The 17,500-nt window shown below is 38.0% G+C and overlaps 1 protein-coding gene across 18 annotated transcripts in view; it reads right to left on the bottom strand.

Annotated features, from left to right (window-relative positions):
• Positions 1-17,500, bottom strand: part of LOC127071501 (growth factor receptor-bound protein 14-like) — a 423,968-nt gene that overhangs the window by 50,801 nt on the left and 355,667 nt on the right. For 17 of the 18 annotated variants that reach the window (XM_051010828.1, XM_051010817.1, XM_051010829.1 and 14 more), the window contains 2 exons: positions 6,695-6,922; positions 2,709-2,816 (listed from right to left, as the gene is read on the bottom strand). In XM_051010828.1, the coding sequence (XP_050866785.1) occupies positions 2,709-2,816; positions 6,695-6,922 (336 nt within the window). The remainder of the gene's footprint in view (positions 1-2,708; positions 2,817-6,694; positions 6,923-17,500) is intronic. The other variant, XM_051010818.1, reaches the window with a different exon arrangement.

The raw sequence follows: 17,500 nt of genomic DNA, 5'->3' as shown, positions 1-17,500 counted from the left end.
TTTTCCCCATATTCTTTCTTTCTTTATTTCTTCCTTAGTAAAGATTACATTTTGATTTTCGAGCAAGAAGACGAAGAAGAAGAAGAAGAAGAAGATACGTCCTCCCTTTCATCATCGACCGTTGGAATTGCCTCGCAAGAGAGGAGTTTAGAATTCGGGAGGATCGATAGACGTTGCTATGAGAGGTTGAAATGTCGAGCAACGACCCTACTCGAACCTAGTTCTTTGAGTTCTCCCAAGTGTACGTCTGTGTGTATGTGTGTGTGTGTGTGTGTGAAAATGTGTATGAAAGTGTGTGTGTGTGTGTGTGAGAGAGAGAGAGAGAGAGAAGCAATGATTTCGAAGAACTGAAAGAACGTGAAGTAAGAAAATAAGGCGGGCAGAAAGGAGGCCGAAGAAGAAGAGGACGAGGAGAACGACGAGGGGGAGGAAAGAGGAGAAGGAGGAGGTGAAGGTGGAGGAGGATGAAGAGGATAACGATGGCAGTGGGTCGGTACGTGCCTAGCTTAGAGAGTAGCCGAAACGCGTCTCTTCCTTACCGTGAACGACGAAAGGGTGATGAGCCGTTTCTCGAACGGTCACACAGAAACGACCTTGAGATCAGCTGCAGATCAGCTGCGATAGAGGAATGTCTATCTTCTCTCTCTCTCTCTTTCTCTCTTTCTCTCTTTCTTTCTTTCTTTCTTTCTTTCTTTCTCTCTCTTTTTCTTTAAGACGATTACAGTCATATTGAAATTTTCTCTCCGTTCTTATTATTATCAAGATTTACGAATGAACGAACCAATGAATGAATTTATTCTATTGATTTTATTATATTCGACGTTTAACGATAAAGACTATTTTCAAGGATATATTAGATTAGATTAGATTAGATTAGAAATAAAATTCCAATTTTCCACGGACCATTTTCCTTTCTATTATATTTCGAGAACGATTATGGAAAAGTAATAGGAGGATATATTTTTTCTTTTTCTTTTTTCTTTTTTCTGCTTTGACCCTCTCTATCCCCCAACCCCTGTCATCCTATATAAGTATGTACGACGGGAAAGATAGGTAGCATCATTTTCAGGGAAGACCGAGCACGGAATCGGACGTCGATCGTGCCGAAAAATTTCGTTTAACGCTTATAACGATATATCGACGGCTACGCCTCTATCGTATTTTCAGCGTAATGCTATATATCGATAGCGTATTCCCAGACGAATACGTGAAAATATATGTACGCATGTATGTATATATGTATGTACGTATATAGGTATCTATGTACGTATATGTATACTCGATCGATGTAGGTACGTCTGCTCGTTTATAGTTACCTCGACTCCACATAGGCATATAGAAGATATTCTATTTTCCATCGATATTTATAATATAATAATATAAATAATTAATAAAACAAAAACAAAAAAAAGAAGAAGAAGAAGAACAAAATGGACAAAAGTGTAGATCGTTTCTTTCGTCTCTCCTTTCGAGAACGATAACCATTCTCGTAATATTATTTTCCAACGTAATTGAATTCTTTTACTGTTATATTAAAAAAAAATAAAGAAAGAAAGAAAGAAAGAAAAAAATAAAGAAAAAAAGAAAGAAAGAAAAAGAAAAGGAGATGAAAAGATAGAGAAAAAGAAAAGAGAGAAAGGAAGAAAGGAAAAAAATAAAATACGCTAATAAAACAACGCGAATAGGATGATAGAAAATTATAATTTATATATCACCGACAGTTATGACATCGGCGATAGCGAACGGCAGGGCCAAGCCATCTGCGGCCATCCGAGCGTAAAAGATAAAACGTACGAGAGAGAGAGAGAGAGAGAGAGAGAGAGAGAGAGAGAGAGAGAGAGAGAGAGAGAGAGAGAGAGAGAGAGAGAGAGAGAGAGAGAGGGTTGTTACTGCTGCTGCTGCTGTTACTAACTCTTCTTCTCTTCTATCGAGGATAAATAATTGTTCACGATCGATTCGAAAAAGCTCCACCCCCCTTAATCCATCGTTAACTTAGTTCTATTGTGCGATCGTAGTATGGTATGGTTATTCGTGAAAGGGTTCGAATAAATATATCTATCCATCCATCTTCTCCACCTCTTCGTCCTCCTCCTAGCGTTGGCAACGCGTTGTCGTTTTCTCCTCCTTCCTCCTCTCCATCTCTCACTCACTCACTCACTCACTCTCTTTCTCTTTCTCTTTCTCTCTCTCTCTCTCTCTCTCTCTCTCTCTCGAATCAGAAGACCCAATCTCGCATGGTTCGAACTTATCCGCTCGGCGAATTTATTATCCCCGCTCGCGTTCCTGCCGATAAAGCGCGTGATATATGGCCAGCTATGAATCATGCACGCGTTAATTCGTTACCACCGTTTAACCATTGTATAAACAAGGGACAAGATAGAATATATGTATATATATGTGTGTACATACAAATATACACATACACACATATATAAATATATATATATATATATAGATGTATAATATTCAACGTATTATAACCATACCTTTGTGTGTATATATCTGTGTGTATGTGTATGTGTGTGTACTTGCATGTATCAATGCACTGAATTGCAAGACCTTGGTCTCGTTAATTACATTTCCCAGAGATCTCAATGATAAGACGAACGAACAAAGATAAAAAAAAAAGAGAGAAAAAAAAGAAGAAAAAGTGAATAGAAGAGATCGGTCAATCGGTTAGAAACGCAAAAAATCAAATTGAAACTCACGTTGGTGACGTTGTAACTGCTGTACTGTTCCTTTGGGCTACCACCGGACGACTGTTCGCACTGCTTATTTTTGAATGCTCTGTAGTTCTCCCTGAGCTGTTTGCCGTACTAAAACACAAACGTGTAGATACATATGTATATATCTTCGTTGTTTACATATTTTGTATTACTTACGAGATACGTTTATCTTTTCTCATCTTACTTCGTTCGTTTTTGTTGTTTTTCTTTTTTCTTCTCTTTTACACGTAATAAACACGTACGACCTATACGACTTATAAACATAAGCGTGAAATTAAACGAACGATTTTAAAATATAATTTTCACGTAATACCCTTCAGTCGTTCTTTTCTTTTTTTTCTCTTTTTTATCCTTCATAGCAAAAAATAATATAAAATGATTCTTCACGTTTGTCAAATAAAATATTACATTTGTAATAAAGTAGATCGGTTAATATCAGACACGAATCGTTTAGAAAAAAAAAAAAAAAGAAAAAGAAAAAACTATGTATGACAACGATTGCGATAATAAATAATACATTAACAAGAGAGAAATATATATTACGAGTTTTCGGGAAATTATATCCAAAGGGAAAAGAAACTCGTGCGATAAACGAATCTCTCGATACATCGCGTATCGCGTGCAACGCGAAACACACACTTATATAGATACGTACATACGTACATATATAAATACATACATACATACATACATCCATACATACATAGATGCATACATAAATACATACAAAGGTAAGTAGATAGGTTGGTAGGTACATACATAGATACATACATAGGTAAGTAGATAGGTAGGTAGGTAGGTAGATAGCTAGGTAGGTAGGTAGGCAGGTAGATAGGTAGGTAGGTAGGTAGGTAGGTAGGTAGGTAGGTAGGTAGGTAGGTAGTCGTCGACGTTACGCGCGAAAGCGGCCATAGGCGTGGATCGACCGTGGATATGACCCGCCGTATCGACCCGGAAGACTGCCCTATCCTTCCGTGCGCAAGCCGCGCGTTCGCGCACACGCACAACCACACAAATTACGACATCCTACGAGACATTTTACCACGTAATCAAATTTTACCTATTATCTCCTATTTTTAACAACCATCCAATCGACATCATTTCGATACGATTCGTATCTCTCTCGTCATCGAATCGTTCATTAAAATTAACCGATCTTCGAACTACTCGAAATAATAATTATCATCTTTTTAATCCTCCGATCATTATTCAATTTGATATCTCGTAAAAAATCAAATTCGAAGGAAGAGAAAGAGAGAGAAAGAGAGATAGGAGAGAGAAAGAAGAGAATGAGAAAAAAAGGAAGAAAGAGATCGTATCGAGAATTGACCGTGAAACCATCATCGCTCCAAGAGAATCGAATCTGCGAGTCACGCAGCAAGGCACGATTCAAACTCAAAAAGAGAATCATTGTGAGAGTGTGTCAACGAGTGGAGTTAAGAGGAGAGTTTATTCGCAACGGAACGCGGTTCTGGTATCGAGTCATCTTTATCGAAGAAACGAACGAGCGAAGGCGTGAGCAAGGTGACCCAAGAAGTATCTACAGAACGATCGTATAATTACGTAATCGAATTATCCATGTACGTAAGAACGTTCGAGCCGAATGGTTAACAAGCAATTTGTACGGCTCGTCGAAGGACGACGACCGGAATACCACCCTCCTCGAAAACTTCGATTCATCCTTTCCGATCGATCTTTTCTCGAATAAAGAACGAGAGAAGGGATTCATTTAATGAAGTAGCAAGAAATAATTTAATTATTTCTTCCTCTTGCGATTAAATAGAATAATTACAATTAACGATCGAATTGGTAAACGATTTAATATAACGACAAATATTCGTTTGATCGGACAAAAGATTGATAGATGTTTCCAATTTTTTGTATTCTTTTTTTTTTTCTTCTTAAAATCGATAATATCGAGATCTGCTTTAAAGGGCGATTAACAAATTAATATCGAATCATCGAATCTAATCTCCTAGATATGACAATTGTAAGGGATCTTTTTGGTAACTTTAAAAAAAAAAAAAGAAAGGAAAAAGAAATAAAAGGAAACAACAGAGTGAAGGGTGGAGGCGTTCGAAAAGAAAAAAAGAATTAAAAATAAAAAAAGGAACAAAGAGAAGAAACAAAAAAGAATAGAAAAGAATAGAAGTATAAAAAGACGTACTATTTTTCACGTAATATTTCAACTATTATCCGAAATAGACGAAGAACGATTCTACGAATATAATCCGTCGAATTATTCCCTGCTTGCGTCATTAAAATAGTTAATAGCTAATACGAGATCGTTAACCTCCGATGTGTGATCGACGCTTTGAGATAAAAAGAATAGAAAGAATAAAAGGCAGAAAAAAGTAGAAGAGAATAAAAAAGAAGATGACGAAGAAGAAAAAGAAGAATTAAACGTCCTCGAAAAAGATCGTTATCTACTTTAAATTCATAGAGAGGGTTCTCGCAATGGTTAATCCGTCACTGATCGAACTAGAATTTCCTCTATCGGAGTTTCTATGACGTTGATGTCGAGAAGTAGGAGAAAAAGCACTCGACGATGTGGAGAAGTTACTAGCATCACGTAGATCGAAGTCAACGAGATGAAAGAAAGAGACAAATAGATAGATAGATAGATAGATAGATAGGTAGATAGATAGATAGATAGATAGAGAGAGAAGCCGGAAGGAACGAAAGCAAGTGTGCCACGATAAGAAGAAGAGGAGGTTAAGTTTCGTCCGAGCTGAGACCGAAGCGGTCTCTTTCTATCCCTTACGAAAGAGAGATGGCTTCAAGACGACCACTCACCCTTTCCTTTAGCTACCCCTTCCTTCTCCTCCTCCTCCTCCTCCTCCTCCTTCTCATCTTCTTCTTCTTCTTTTACTTCTTCTACTTCTCTCTTTTTTCTTTTCTTTTCTTTTCTTTTTTTTTGGCTCGGGGATGAAAGAGTCGCGAAGTATTCGAGTTCCTCTCTAAAAAACGTCGTACGAGTGCTACACCTTCTGTAGGAAAGAACGCCGCTCGGTGGATGACTCTGTCTCTGTCTCTCTCTCTCTTTTTTTTCCCTTAACGAAAAACTTGGTGTTGAACGTGTCGGCGAGACGAATGTGTAACCGATGGAAAGAGAGAGATAATCTTTAAAAGAGAGAAAGAACGAGACGAATGAAAGGGACCAAAGAGAATGAAGAAGAAGAAAAAAGAAAGAAAGAAAGTAAGTAAAAAAGAAAGAAGGGAAAAGAAAAAAATAGGAAGGAAGGGATGAAAAAGAGGGAGGAGGAGGGCTATGTAAAGCGAGGGAACGTCAGGTTTTAGACTAGACTAGGTGTGTGTACCAGCAGCCTGAGGGTGTTGTTCAAGAGAAGACACAACTCGGTGTTGAGGGTTGGTCCAGAGCTTTTTGAGCTTTACAAACGAGAAAGTATACAACGATGACGACGATGACGACGACGTTGGATACTAGTGTTAGTATTGCTGCTGGTGCTGGTATTGGTACTGATTCTGATATCAATGTTGGTAGTAGTAATGGTTGGTGCTGCTGCCATTCTGATGTCACCAGAAACGGACCCCACTAGAGACTCGTCGGCCTCGAGAGCTCGGTCTGAGTCTCCACTTTGCAAAAGAAGAATAGACCGCTGAAGAGTCCCGTAATGGGGACCTACCTAACTATACGTAACTATACTCGGACCGATTCTTTCTTCTTCTTCTTCGTTCTTTCTTTTATTTTTTTTCACTTGCTAATATTTTTTTTGTCCCTCATGCTTTTTTATATCCTTCAACTGGAATCGAACGATAACGAAAGAGGAGGTTCACGAGAGTAGTTTTTGAAAAGAGTGATATTCGAACTTGGCGCGTGAAAAATCGCGGAATACGTGGAAATGGTGGGCCGACGACGGGGGGTGGTGAATGGAGAGAAGGAGAGGGAGGGTTGGTTGATAGAGTTAAAGGGGGAAACGGAGAAAAATAGAAAAGATTTACGTTACCTTTGCGAGCCTCATGGCTGTAAGCCAACAAGCCCGTGCCTTTTCGCTGTGGAAGGCGATGACCTTGAGCCCGTGCTCCCCACCCTCCGTGTCTTCGGCCTCAGCGTTGCTTCTTGGCCTCAGACAGGCGCCCCACTCGAAGGGCGCGTTAAAACACCTCCTTGCGTTTGGAATTCTGTATATGTGATAGTCCGACAGATGAGCGAGGGGGTTTAGCTGGTCGTTTTCCTGTAACACAACGATGATAATGTAGGATTAAAATAAAAAGAAAAATAATAATAATAATAATAACAAAGAGATAGTAAAAAAAAAAGAAACGAAAAAAAGAGAGAAAGTAAAATGAAAAAACGAAAGTAAAGAAAAGAAAAAAAAAAAAGAAAGTAGACAAAGAAAAAAGATACAACGAGAAACGCGAAATCCGTCGAAAGAACACGTACGATATAACTATTAACCTAATTATATTCGCTGACAATTTCTATGACGTACGTACATATAGATACATAGATACATAGGTATATAGACAGAAAGACAGATGAATAGATATATAGATAGACATTTATAGATGTACACAACAATGAGAAAAGGAATATAAAGGACCCTATTATTGAAGAAGGCCTTCATTCCGAGCAATTAAAATCCCCACCGGGCGATTTGAAACATTTCTACAACGGTAGATTATTAATTATTCCTTCCCTCGAATTACGTGCTCTTCCTTATTCATCGATAAGGTAGGCGAGCCAACAAAGAGACTTGAGGAGTAACGAAGGAAGTAATGGTGGGCGGTGGCTTCTCAGCTGTATATTCTCGTACCACTGGGTACGCAAGAGAACAGTCTCTCTATCTCTTTCTCTCTTTCTCTCTTTCTCTTTCTCTGTGAACATTGTTAATAGACAACGAGATCATTAGCGTACAAGACATCCAATCTTGACGTTACTAACGGGCCAAGATGGAAGGTCATTAATAAACTAGTGGTAAAGAGAGATATGGAGGTGCAGGGAGATGTTCTGGGGTGAGGTAGGATGGGGTGGAGTGGGGGAGAAAGGGAGAGCTAGGAGGTGAAACGAACATAGGAGGTAAGAAGAAGAGTAAAGGTGGAAAAGAAGTTAAGAGAAAGCTCTTGGGAAAACGGCGGAGGTAATGAGCAACCGTCCGGATTGAGTAGCATATTCCGTAATCACGTTGTTTCCGGCCAGGAAGATAAGGCCGAAAGCAATTTATTCAAAACCAAGTGGGAAAGGAGGAGAAGGAGGAGGAGGAGGAGGAGGAGGAGGAGGTGGTGGTGATGGTGATAGTGGTAGTAGCGATGGTGATGGAAGAAGAGGAGAAGAGGGAGGACGTTACAACGACGCGAACGATCACCTCTCATCCCTCCCTCCCTTCATCCAACCCCACTTCTACCTCTCTCTCTCTCTCTCTCTTAATCCGTTCGAGTTTTCGAGCTTAATGTCCTCTTTTACAACGAATTTCGAATAATCTCTACATACATGGATTTTTATTAGGAGCGTTGTTAACGTAAAAAAAAAAAAATAGAAAAAAAAAGAAAATAATACAGAACAGAATAAAATAAAAGAAAGTGATAAATTGTAATAACAAGAAAGAGAGATTGGAGAGATTTCGATGGGGATTATTATTTCGATCTGTTGTCATTTAATCGAGTTATTATTATTATTATTATTACTATTATTATTGAGATAATATTGCGTTTTTCGACGCGACGATATATAAAGCGCGATCGTACGTAATAAGAATGAGGAGATAATATTGTTATAGTAGGATGAAAAATACGCCTAAGCGTTTGCGAATAATAGAATAAGAGTGACAGTGACGATAGTGAGGACAGTGACGACAGTGAAGACAGTGACGGTGAAGAGAATGGCTTGGGTTAACCGAACGTCTACTACTACCACTACTACTATTACTATTACTACTACTACTACTACTATTACTATTACTACTACTACTACTACTACTACTATTACTACTACTACGCATAGATTTTCCTTGAGAGAAACTCGCTGGCCCTGGGCTCTTCTTCGTTCGTTCGTTTGTTATACTCGTTATATGAGCGGTGCTGCTAAAGACGAAGTAGGTAGTAGTACGAGATAGCGCGAGAGAAAGGCGAATCGAGAAAGAGAAAGAGAAAGAGATAGAGATAGAGATAGAGATAGAGAAAGAGAGAGACCACTAGGCCGCATTATACGGCTTGGTAAATATTTGACGATTAGCTTAGTTACACCGTGCGAGCGAGCTGCAACTGCATTAACAGTTACGTAACTATTATCCGAGCAACTATGGAATTACGGCCGAAAGCAGACGAGAGAATGAGCGCGAGTTTACTTGCGCGAGTTTGTGTCTGAGAAAGAGATAGACCGATAGACAGACCGACAGACAGACAGACAGACAGACAGACAAAAAGAGAGAGAGAGAGAGAGAGAGAGAGAGAGAGAGAGAGAGAGAGAGAGAGAGATCTCACAAACTCAAATGTATACTCCTCAGCTAGTGTAAATTACTTCGTGCGAAACGTAACGATACAACTCGACGGGAACGAAGAGCTACGATTATCCAAAGGAGACTCTTGATGAATCCTTCGTTAAGCAAAAGAAGTAAGGTTAGTAATTAATAGAATATGTACATATTTATGTAACTATGTGTCTATGTACATATGTACGTACGTATGTATACATTATATTATACGGTAACGATCAACAGTGTACACATACAGTCGATCTTAACGCCGAGCGTTGAAAACATTTTTTATCGCTTAAGTTAAACCTAAGAATCTTTACGTTCTTTAAAACGAAATACGTCATTAAAGTACCGCGTTAAACCATTCGTGATATTTTGAGGATGTGTGGATAAAAAGAGAGAGAAAGAGAGAAAAACGTGGTTAGTTTTTACGAGAAACAATAGTCAAGGTTGTCATAGGTCAAAGATATGTAAGTGAAACGATTTCTGAGAAACAATTTTTATTATTATCGGATGAGAGATGCTGTTTAATCTATTATCGTGATAAAATTATAATACCAAATAATATAATAATAATAATAATAATGATAGAATTTATAATTATAATACAAAAGAATAATGGATATAATTATCCTGTCAAAATCACGAGGAAAGGATCAACGAAATGAATACGATAAATGATTATACATTTCTCGATTGTCATACGGTCATAATGAATCGATTAAAACGTACTCACGTATCTAATAATCATTATTAATATCTTTAAAAGATCGTCGTTTTATCGTCTCGATTTATGGTATCGAACTGATGCTAAATAACGTAGCAGTTTTACGTGGAAAAAAAAATTTATCTTTCTCGAAAAGGAAAAGAAAAAGAAAACGAACAAAAAAAAAACAAACGAACAAAAAAAGATTTATATATGTGTGTGTGTGTGCCAAGAGTTGAACGAAGAAATATCATATCGGCACTTATCGATATCTGTTCTTTTTTCGTCGAGGAAAAAAGGAAATATTAAAAAATAAAAAAAATAAAAATAATGAACGAAAAAAAAAGGAAGGCAAAAGAAAGACGACGAGAAGAAAATAAAACTCATCGTTTAGATCATAGATCATAGATCACGTAGCGAGTTTTGTTATCTTATTTCTTTTTTTCTCCGGCCCGTCGACGTAAAAATCGCGTTACGAGAAAAAGGGGTGGAAAATGTAGCACGTCGTTCGGAGAATCGATGGACTGAATGGGCGGAGCAAGGAGAGAAAGAAAGAGAGAAAGAGAGAGAAAGAGAGAGAGAGAGATACAGCCGTAGTCGTCGACGTCGCAGGACTCTCGAGGGGGAAATAAAGGAGAACGGTCGTTCAGCGTTGAAAGATAAGGAAGGACGCGAACGAAAGGGAGACTCGTAGGATTGACCTAGGTCGGTGTTCTACTTCTTTTTCCATGACAATGAGTCACGTGTATCCGTCACGTCACTGGACGAGACGAAACAAGACGAAACGAGATGAAATGAAATGAAAGACGACGGCCGACGATCTCGTAGATTATTTCCTAGTTAAAATTACAACAGTCGTGTTTCTTTAAACTCAATAACATTTTTACGTATCATCATCATCATCATTATCATCATCATCATCATCATCATCATCATCATCATCATCATCATCATCATCGTCATCATCATCATCATCATCATCATCATCATCAACGTCGTCATCATTATTATTATTGTTATTATTATTACTGCTATCATTATACTCAATGACTCTCTCTCTCTCTCTCTTTTTTTCTTTATAGATATAGGTTGATATCTATATATTGAGTCCACGTAACGGTACAATAAATAAAGTATAATAATACAACAGACTCCCGACGGTCGCTATGATCTCGTATCGAAAATGATCGAGACAAAAATTCCTACATAACTACTTAATTACGATATATACATATATGTGTGTGTGTGTATGCATTTTTGTAACGAAAATGAATAATTTTTTGTAAGACATATACACTTTTATCCGACAATAACGACGATGGTTTTATTACGATTAATATCGTTAAAAAGTTGCATCGATTTTACCGCTGTCCCTTCTCCATTCTCCCTATCTATCTATTATCTATCTATCTATCTCTCATTTTCTTTTACTCCAAAAGATCTTTATTATTTCGAGCACGTTCGAGCAATTTCAACAACGTTGCGGAGAGGAGCTTTAACGAGGTTCGCTGAGCGCGTAACAGCAGGCAACAGCAGCAGGCAGTAATAGCAATAGTAATAGCAATAGCAATAGCAATAGCAATAGCAATAGCAATAGCAACAAATGGAATAGAATATAATACATTGTACTGTAGCAATAGCAACAGCAACAGAAACTGCAATAGTGACAGTAGTACCAGCAATAGCAATAGCAAGAGCACCAGCAGCACCAGCAGCGACAGACTGCGGTCGTTGCTCCGAAAAGACATCGTTAGTCGCTACCGCTGTGCTCCAACGTTGGTTGCTGGTACGTTGCTGCTCCAGTGGCAGTGAAAGGACTCCTGGGCGGCGTCGGATCGCTGTTTAGATAGGAGGAGGGAGAGCCACGGCCGCGTACGATAGGTCAGGTTTTTCTTGCTCGAGAAACAGCGCCGCTCGTCTCGCCTCATCTCTTTCTTTCGTTACCACTAGACTAGTACTACCACCACTACCACTACTATTGCTATTACTACTATCGTATTATCAAGACCTTTTTCCCTTATTTTTTGTATTTGTCCTTTTTTTCATTCTCTTTCTCTTGGAGAGAAAAATGACGAACTAATCTAAGAAACGAGAGTTCCTTCCTTCTTCCTTTTTTCCTATACCCTACACATCGTCACCCCATCCTTTCGTCATTCCTCTCATCTATAATTATTTTCTTTATTTCCACTTCATTTCCCCACGAGTTTTTTTTTATTTTCGACGAACGAACTTCAACGGATTCGCCATAATATCGTTACACGTCGATCGCGACGACAAAACAACACAACGACGACGACGATACAACGCAACATAAAAGCCCCGATTTTATCGAACATCGTGTGTGTCACGAATTTGAATATTCCCGACGTCCGGCAGAGCCCCCGTCGTCGTCGTCGTCGTCGTCGTCGTCGGTATATGATGACGTTGTGATATGGCTGCGACGCGAGACGTTTCTTTTTTTCTCTCTCTCTCTCTCTTTTTTATTTTTTTTCCTTCTTTTTCTTTCTCTCTCTCTCTTTTTTGTCACGGTGATTGTGTCACTAACGAGACAATGGTACGTATTTCGACAAAAGCATGCAAATTTTAGGAATTATACGCGCGTTCTCTATTATGTCATATGTTTACAAGCGGATGAATCATAAACGCCGGGTTCAAAGATAAAACATGATAAATGTAATAATAAATTTATGTCACGCCGATTAGGGAAAGAGAGAAAGAGAAAGAAAGAAAGACAGAAAGAAAGAGATAGATAGATAGATAGATAGATAGAGAGAGAGAGATAGAGTTACCGCATACTTTGAACGCGGAAACAAAATTGTTAAAAAAAGAAAAGGAAGAGAAGAAAAGAAACATAGCCTTCTTAGAATTCGTATGAACTTCTTTTTCTTTTTTTTTCCTTCTTTTTTTTTTTTTTTTTTTTTGTTAACAACGCCCAATCGGTTGTAATGATGACAATAGAGCCTAGACGCACGTAGTTAAAGACTTTCCTTAACAATAACTATAATCGTTCTTTTTCTTTTTTTTTTTTTTTCTTTTTTTTTTAACGAAACTAGAGACTCGCGAAGAAACGGGTGGAGTGGGGGAAGACATTAACCATTGTAGACACCATTCGCGTCTTTTCATCATTTCATCTTTATCGATACGGTCTCTCGATCGAAAGAATAAGAATAATATGATGATGATGACGATAATGATGATGATGAGGAAGAAGGAGAGGAAGAAGGAGATAAAAGAGAATAGGGGAAGGAAGAATGATAGGAGATAAATCGAAGCAAAGAACGGAAATTACGATGGAAGAAGAAATATATAGATAGAAAGATAGAGATAGAGAGAAGATGCTGCGCGCTCACGCAGCGGAATAATAAGAATCATTGATTACACATCGCTGAAATATGGGCCACGCTCTCGGTGTACGTACCACGGCTGTACTATGATTACTGTAATAACACAAGAGTGTATAACGGTAGGCAACCGTGAAAGGATAAGCGGAGGAGCCGGACGTTGTTCTACGAGAGCTCGTGCAGGTCTATGTGTTCGAGAAAGAGATAGAGAGAGAGTCGGGTGCGTCCGATCGAACAAAATTACTTCCTCGTAGAATCGCCATTTTTTTTATCTATCTATCTATCTATCTATCTTTATCTCTCTTTCTCCATCTTTTGTCCTTTTCCACCGACTAAACCAGATTTCTACCCATCCTGAGAAGTTCCATCATTCGATTCTTGAAAAGGAAACGAATCCGATTCTATGAAAGTTTGAAAATTCGCGAAGATATAAAGTTTGGTAAAAATGGTCTTCTCTCTCTCTCTCTTTCTCTGTGTGTGTGTGTGTGTGTGTGTGTGTGTGTGTAAAATTGCTTTCTTAACTTCTAAGTCATGAATTTGAAATCGTATTTTCTTATCTTTTCGTTTTTTCTCCTTTTTACATCGTTAACATTTGAAATACGTAATTTCGACATATCTATTCGCTTTCCAACCCGACGTAAATAATAAATCTTTGATATTAGAATAATGCTCTTATTAAACGATGACAGATTTTAAACAGAGCATTTTTACTTTGGCAGGAATATAATACGTTAATAATCATTTTCAAACGTTCCATTCAGATAAATCAATTACGCGTGACGTACTTACAACTATACGTATATACTTTCCCTCGTCAATTGTCTCATGCAAATGACGAGAGCGAAGAAATATGAACCGTTCAAATTCGAATATAGAAATAAAATTTATCTATCTACCAGTCGTCGTCGTCGTCGTCGTCGTCGTCGACAACGTTGGATATTAAATCATATTTATTGTATAATAGATATAAATTTATATATCGCTTCGTGTATACGGGGCATCACCTGTCTTACGGGGCCCGAGGCGAAACCGCCTCCACTATTTGTACTTACATAAATCCACCACTGTATCTATAGGACTATACATATATCATACAAAACTTAACAAACATCTTACACGGCATATATATAAATATAGATATATAGGGTGAATCGAAAGTTCTTTTGAGTTTCGTTCGAAAGATTATCCAAGTGATATTTCAAAATTCGATCAAGCTTGTTTTGGAATTTTTTAAGCTAATTTTTTACATACATATATTTTTTCTTCTTTCATTATTAATTATTTTGTTTTCTCAAATTGTAAAATTACAAGCCTGAAAACTCTAGAGATATGATAATTAATTTTTTAATATCGTTTAAGAAACTACGAGGTCACCCTGTTATTTATACGTATATAAGAATTCGCATTTTTTTCGTTAATATTATTTCATTAATTAAAAAAAAAAAAAAGAAAAAAATACGTAAAATCGAAAAGTTAAATAACATTCACGATTCGATGGGAATGGCTTCGAACGAGTATAGGGTGATGTTAAGATTGAAATCGATTTACTCGTTGGAAACTCGTGGGAGGGATGTGTCGCCAAGCGAAAACTCTCATGTACACGAAGTGATCGAACCTATGTATGTACATATGTATATACGTATGTATATATGTAGTATCGCGAATGGAAAGCCCTGCGTATGCGTGTACGAGGAGCACCGAACGTAGCAGCACGTCTTTATTGGATTCATTCTAATAGAATTTGCTTCGGCCGTCGTTCGACCGATCTTAAATTCGAGTCTCGTGACTTTCGCAAGGTGTTTCGATAAGGAAGATAGATCGATCGGTCGATGAATCGATCGATCGATGGATCGATGGATCGATCGATCGATCCATCGACCGATTCCGTGCGATCGGTCAGGAACTAGCGACAGAGAAAAGCTTAATGTACTTTCAAATCCGTTACTTTCATACCAGATGTATCTTCGATACATACATAGGACACAAATATATATATATATGTTATATATTATATATGTAAAATATGTGTACATATATGTTTTCCCTTTCTCCGATAAGAAGAACGAATCTATTTCACTTAGAGCGCTTTCATCGTTCGAAAATGAGAGAGCGTATAGTAGAGCACTTGATAAGAAGATAAGTAAGCAAGAAAGCAAGCAAGCAAGCAAGCAAGCAAGTAAGAAAGAAAGAAAGAAAGATAGGAGAGAGAAGAGAAAAGGTCGATGGTGGTTCAGCTGTGGTGCGTAAACGCGCGTCATAAGTTTGTCTTATCTTTCGATCGTTTTTCAACAAGAACCTCCGGGTAAAAGCGACTCTCTCTCTATATAAACTAGCGTATGGCGAAAGCAAAGGGGAAAAAGGAAGATGAGAGAAAAAATAAGAAGAAAATAAAAAAGATAAATGGAAAAGAAAAAGAAGAAGAAGAAGAAGAAGAAGAGGCAAACGAAAAAGAAGAAGAAGAAGAAGAAGAAGAAGAAGAAGAGAAGGAGAAGGAAGAAGAAGAAAAAGAGAAGGGAAGAGGAGGAGGAGGAGGAGGAGGAGGAGGAGGAGGAGGAGGAAGCGAGGAGACGCATCAACGGTGAGGATCGATCGATGCGAGGAAAGGTTCAACGGCTAGAGAGGGACGACCGCGAACGCTTTGCTGCGATAGAGAGAGAGAGAGAAAGAGATGGAGAACGGAACAGCTGGGACGCTGAGAATGATAGAAAGAGATAGAGATACGGTCGCGAGTCGTGGGGCCTCGATTGTGAAAACCGGTAGCTAGGAGAACTCCTCTTACAGCTCTTGAATCCAACGGGAGTGAAACTCGGCGTGCGCCGTCGCGCAAGTCGGTCGGATTAGACAGCGAGATGTCCGTACAGTGGTTCTCAATCTCTCTTTCTCTCTCTCTTTCTCTCTCTCTCTCTCTCTCTCTCTTTCTCCCTTTTTCTGTATACTTGGTAGAATGGAGTTTATCAATTAATTCTTTTTATATTTTATTACGACGATCTATAATTATCGCTAAAAAAAAATCAATAATTTTCTATCGATTTAATATTCAATTTCAAAAAAAATAATATTATATGAATGAATGTATGCATGAAGTATTGCGTTCGGTCGTGAGTGGATTCGTTTATTTTTTGAGAAATATACTATATAATCGAGATAAATAACTCCGGAAAATCGAACGTAAGGTAGAGATTCCGCACAAGCGGAAAAACGCGAAAGTATGCGATGATTTTCGCATTATTCGTCTTCGCGAGAGACACGCGACTGTCTTCTTCTATGGCATTCTTATATTCTATTTGAGAACGTAAGAATGCATATTTCATGTCGTGACCGTTGTCCTTGAAATCGCGCGTACGTATATCTATCTAGATAGAGATACGTATCTAATATATATCTATCTATCATTCATATATATATAAACGTATGACTCGTTGACCATGAGTATAGTCGCAAAGCGAAAGAAAGAATCACTTTAATCCGAGCACGATGTCATTACGAACGGGTCTCAATTCCGATCAAGGATCGTGTCTCATAGATAAGAGAGATATTTTACGATGACTTCGATGGAGAATTGAAAATAAAAGAATCGATTCGGATAGAATCGCGAAATGGGAGAGAGATAGATAGTGATTATTAACAAATGCCCTTGCATATATATATATATATATATATATATATATATATATCATCTGTTTCTATTTAAGGCAAGAAATAAATCGAAAACGGAGATTGAGAGAAAGAGAGATAGATATAGGGGGTTCAAGAGGAAAAGAAAGAGAGAGAAAGAGAGATACTTCGAAGGAAATAAAGATACGAATTTCATGTTATAGACGATTTCCTACAGTTTACGATCGACTCTAACCTCCCCTCAAATGGACCGTCCCTCTTTCTCTCCTCTCTTTCTCTCTCTCTCTCTATATATATATATCTTCAAATCCTTTCGATCGTCCGAGCATAGTTCCTCGATTATCTCCTCTCGTTCTCACTTCCGTTCTCCTTCGACAACGATGACGACGACGACGACCTGGACGATCGTAACGAACCGATCTAACTTTTACGTGAGCCAACAGCAAAGTAGAGAAAGCGCATCCAAAGATGGTGAACTCATTTTATTATATATATATATATATATATATTATAGAAAATCGTTCTCATATCGTCATCATTTCACCCTTCTGTCGAATAACAAAGCTCGAAAACGAAATCGCGATGTTTAAGATACTTTCGATGAATGGGATTTACGATAAAATTCGAGAGAAAAAAAAAAGAAAAAAAAAGGCTCAGTTCATCTACGATGAAACAATG

The sequence above is a fragment of the Vespula vulgaris genome, chromosome 22 (genome assembly GCF_905475345.1).
Source record: "Vespula vulgaris chromosome 22, iyVesVulg1.1, whole genome shotgun sequence".
In the NCBI taxonomy this organism is placed as follows: domain Eukaryota; kingdom Metazoa; phylum Arthropoda; class Insecta; order Hymenoptera; family Vespidae; genus Vespula; species Vespula vulgaris.
The sequence above is the reverse complement of the archived record's forward strand: the minus strand, read 5'-3'. Positions and strand labels throughout refer to the sequence as shown.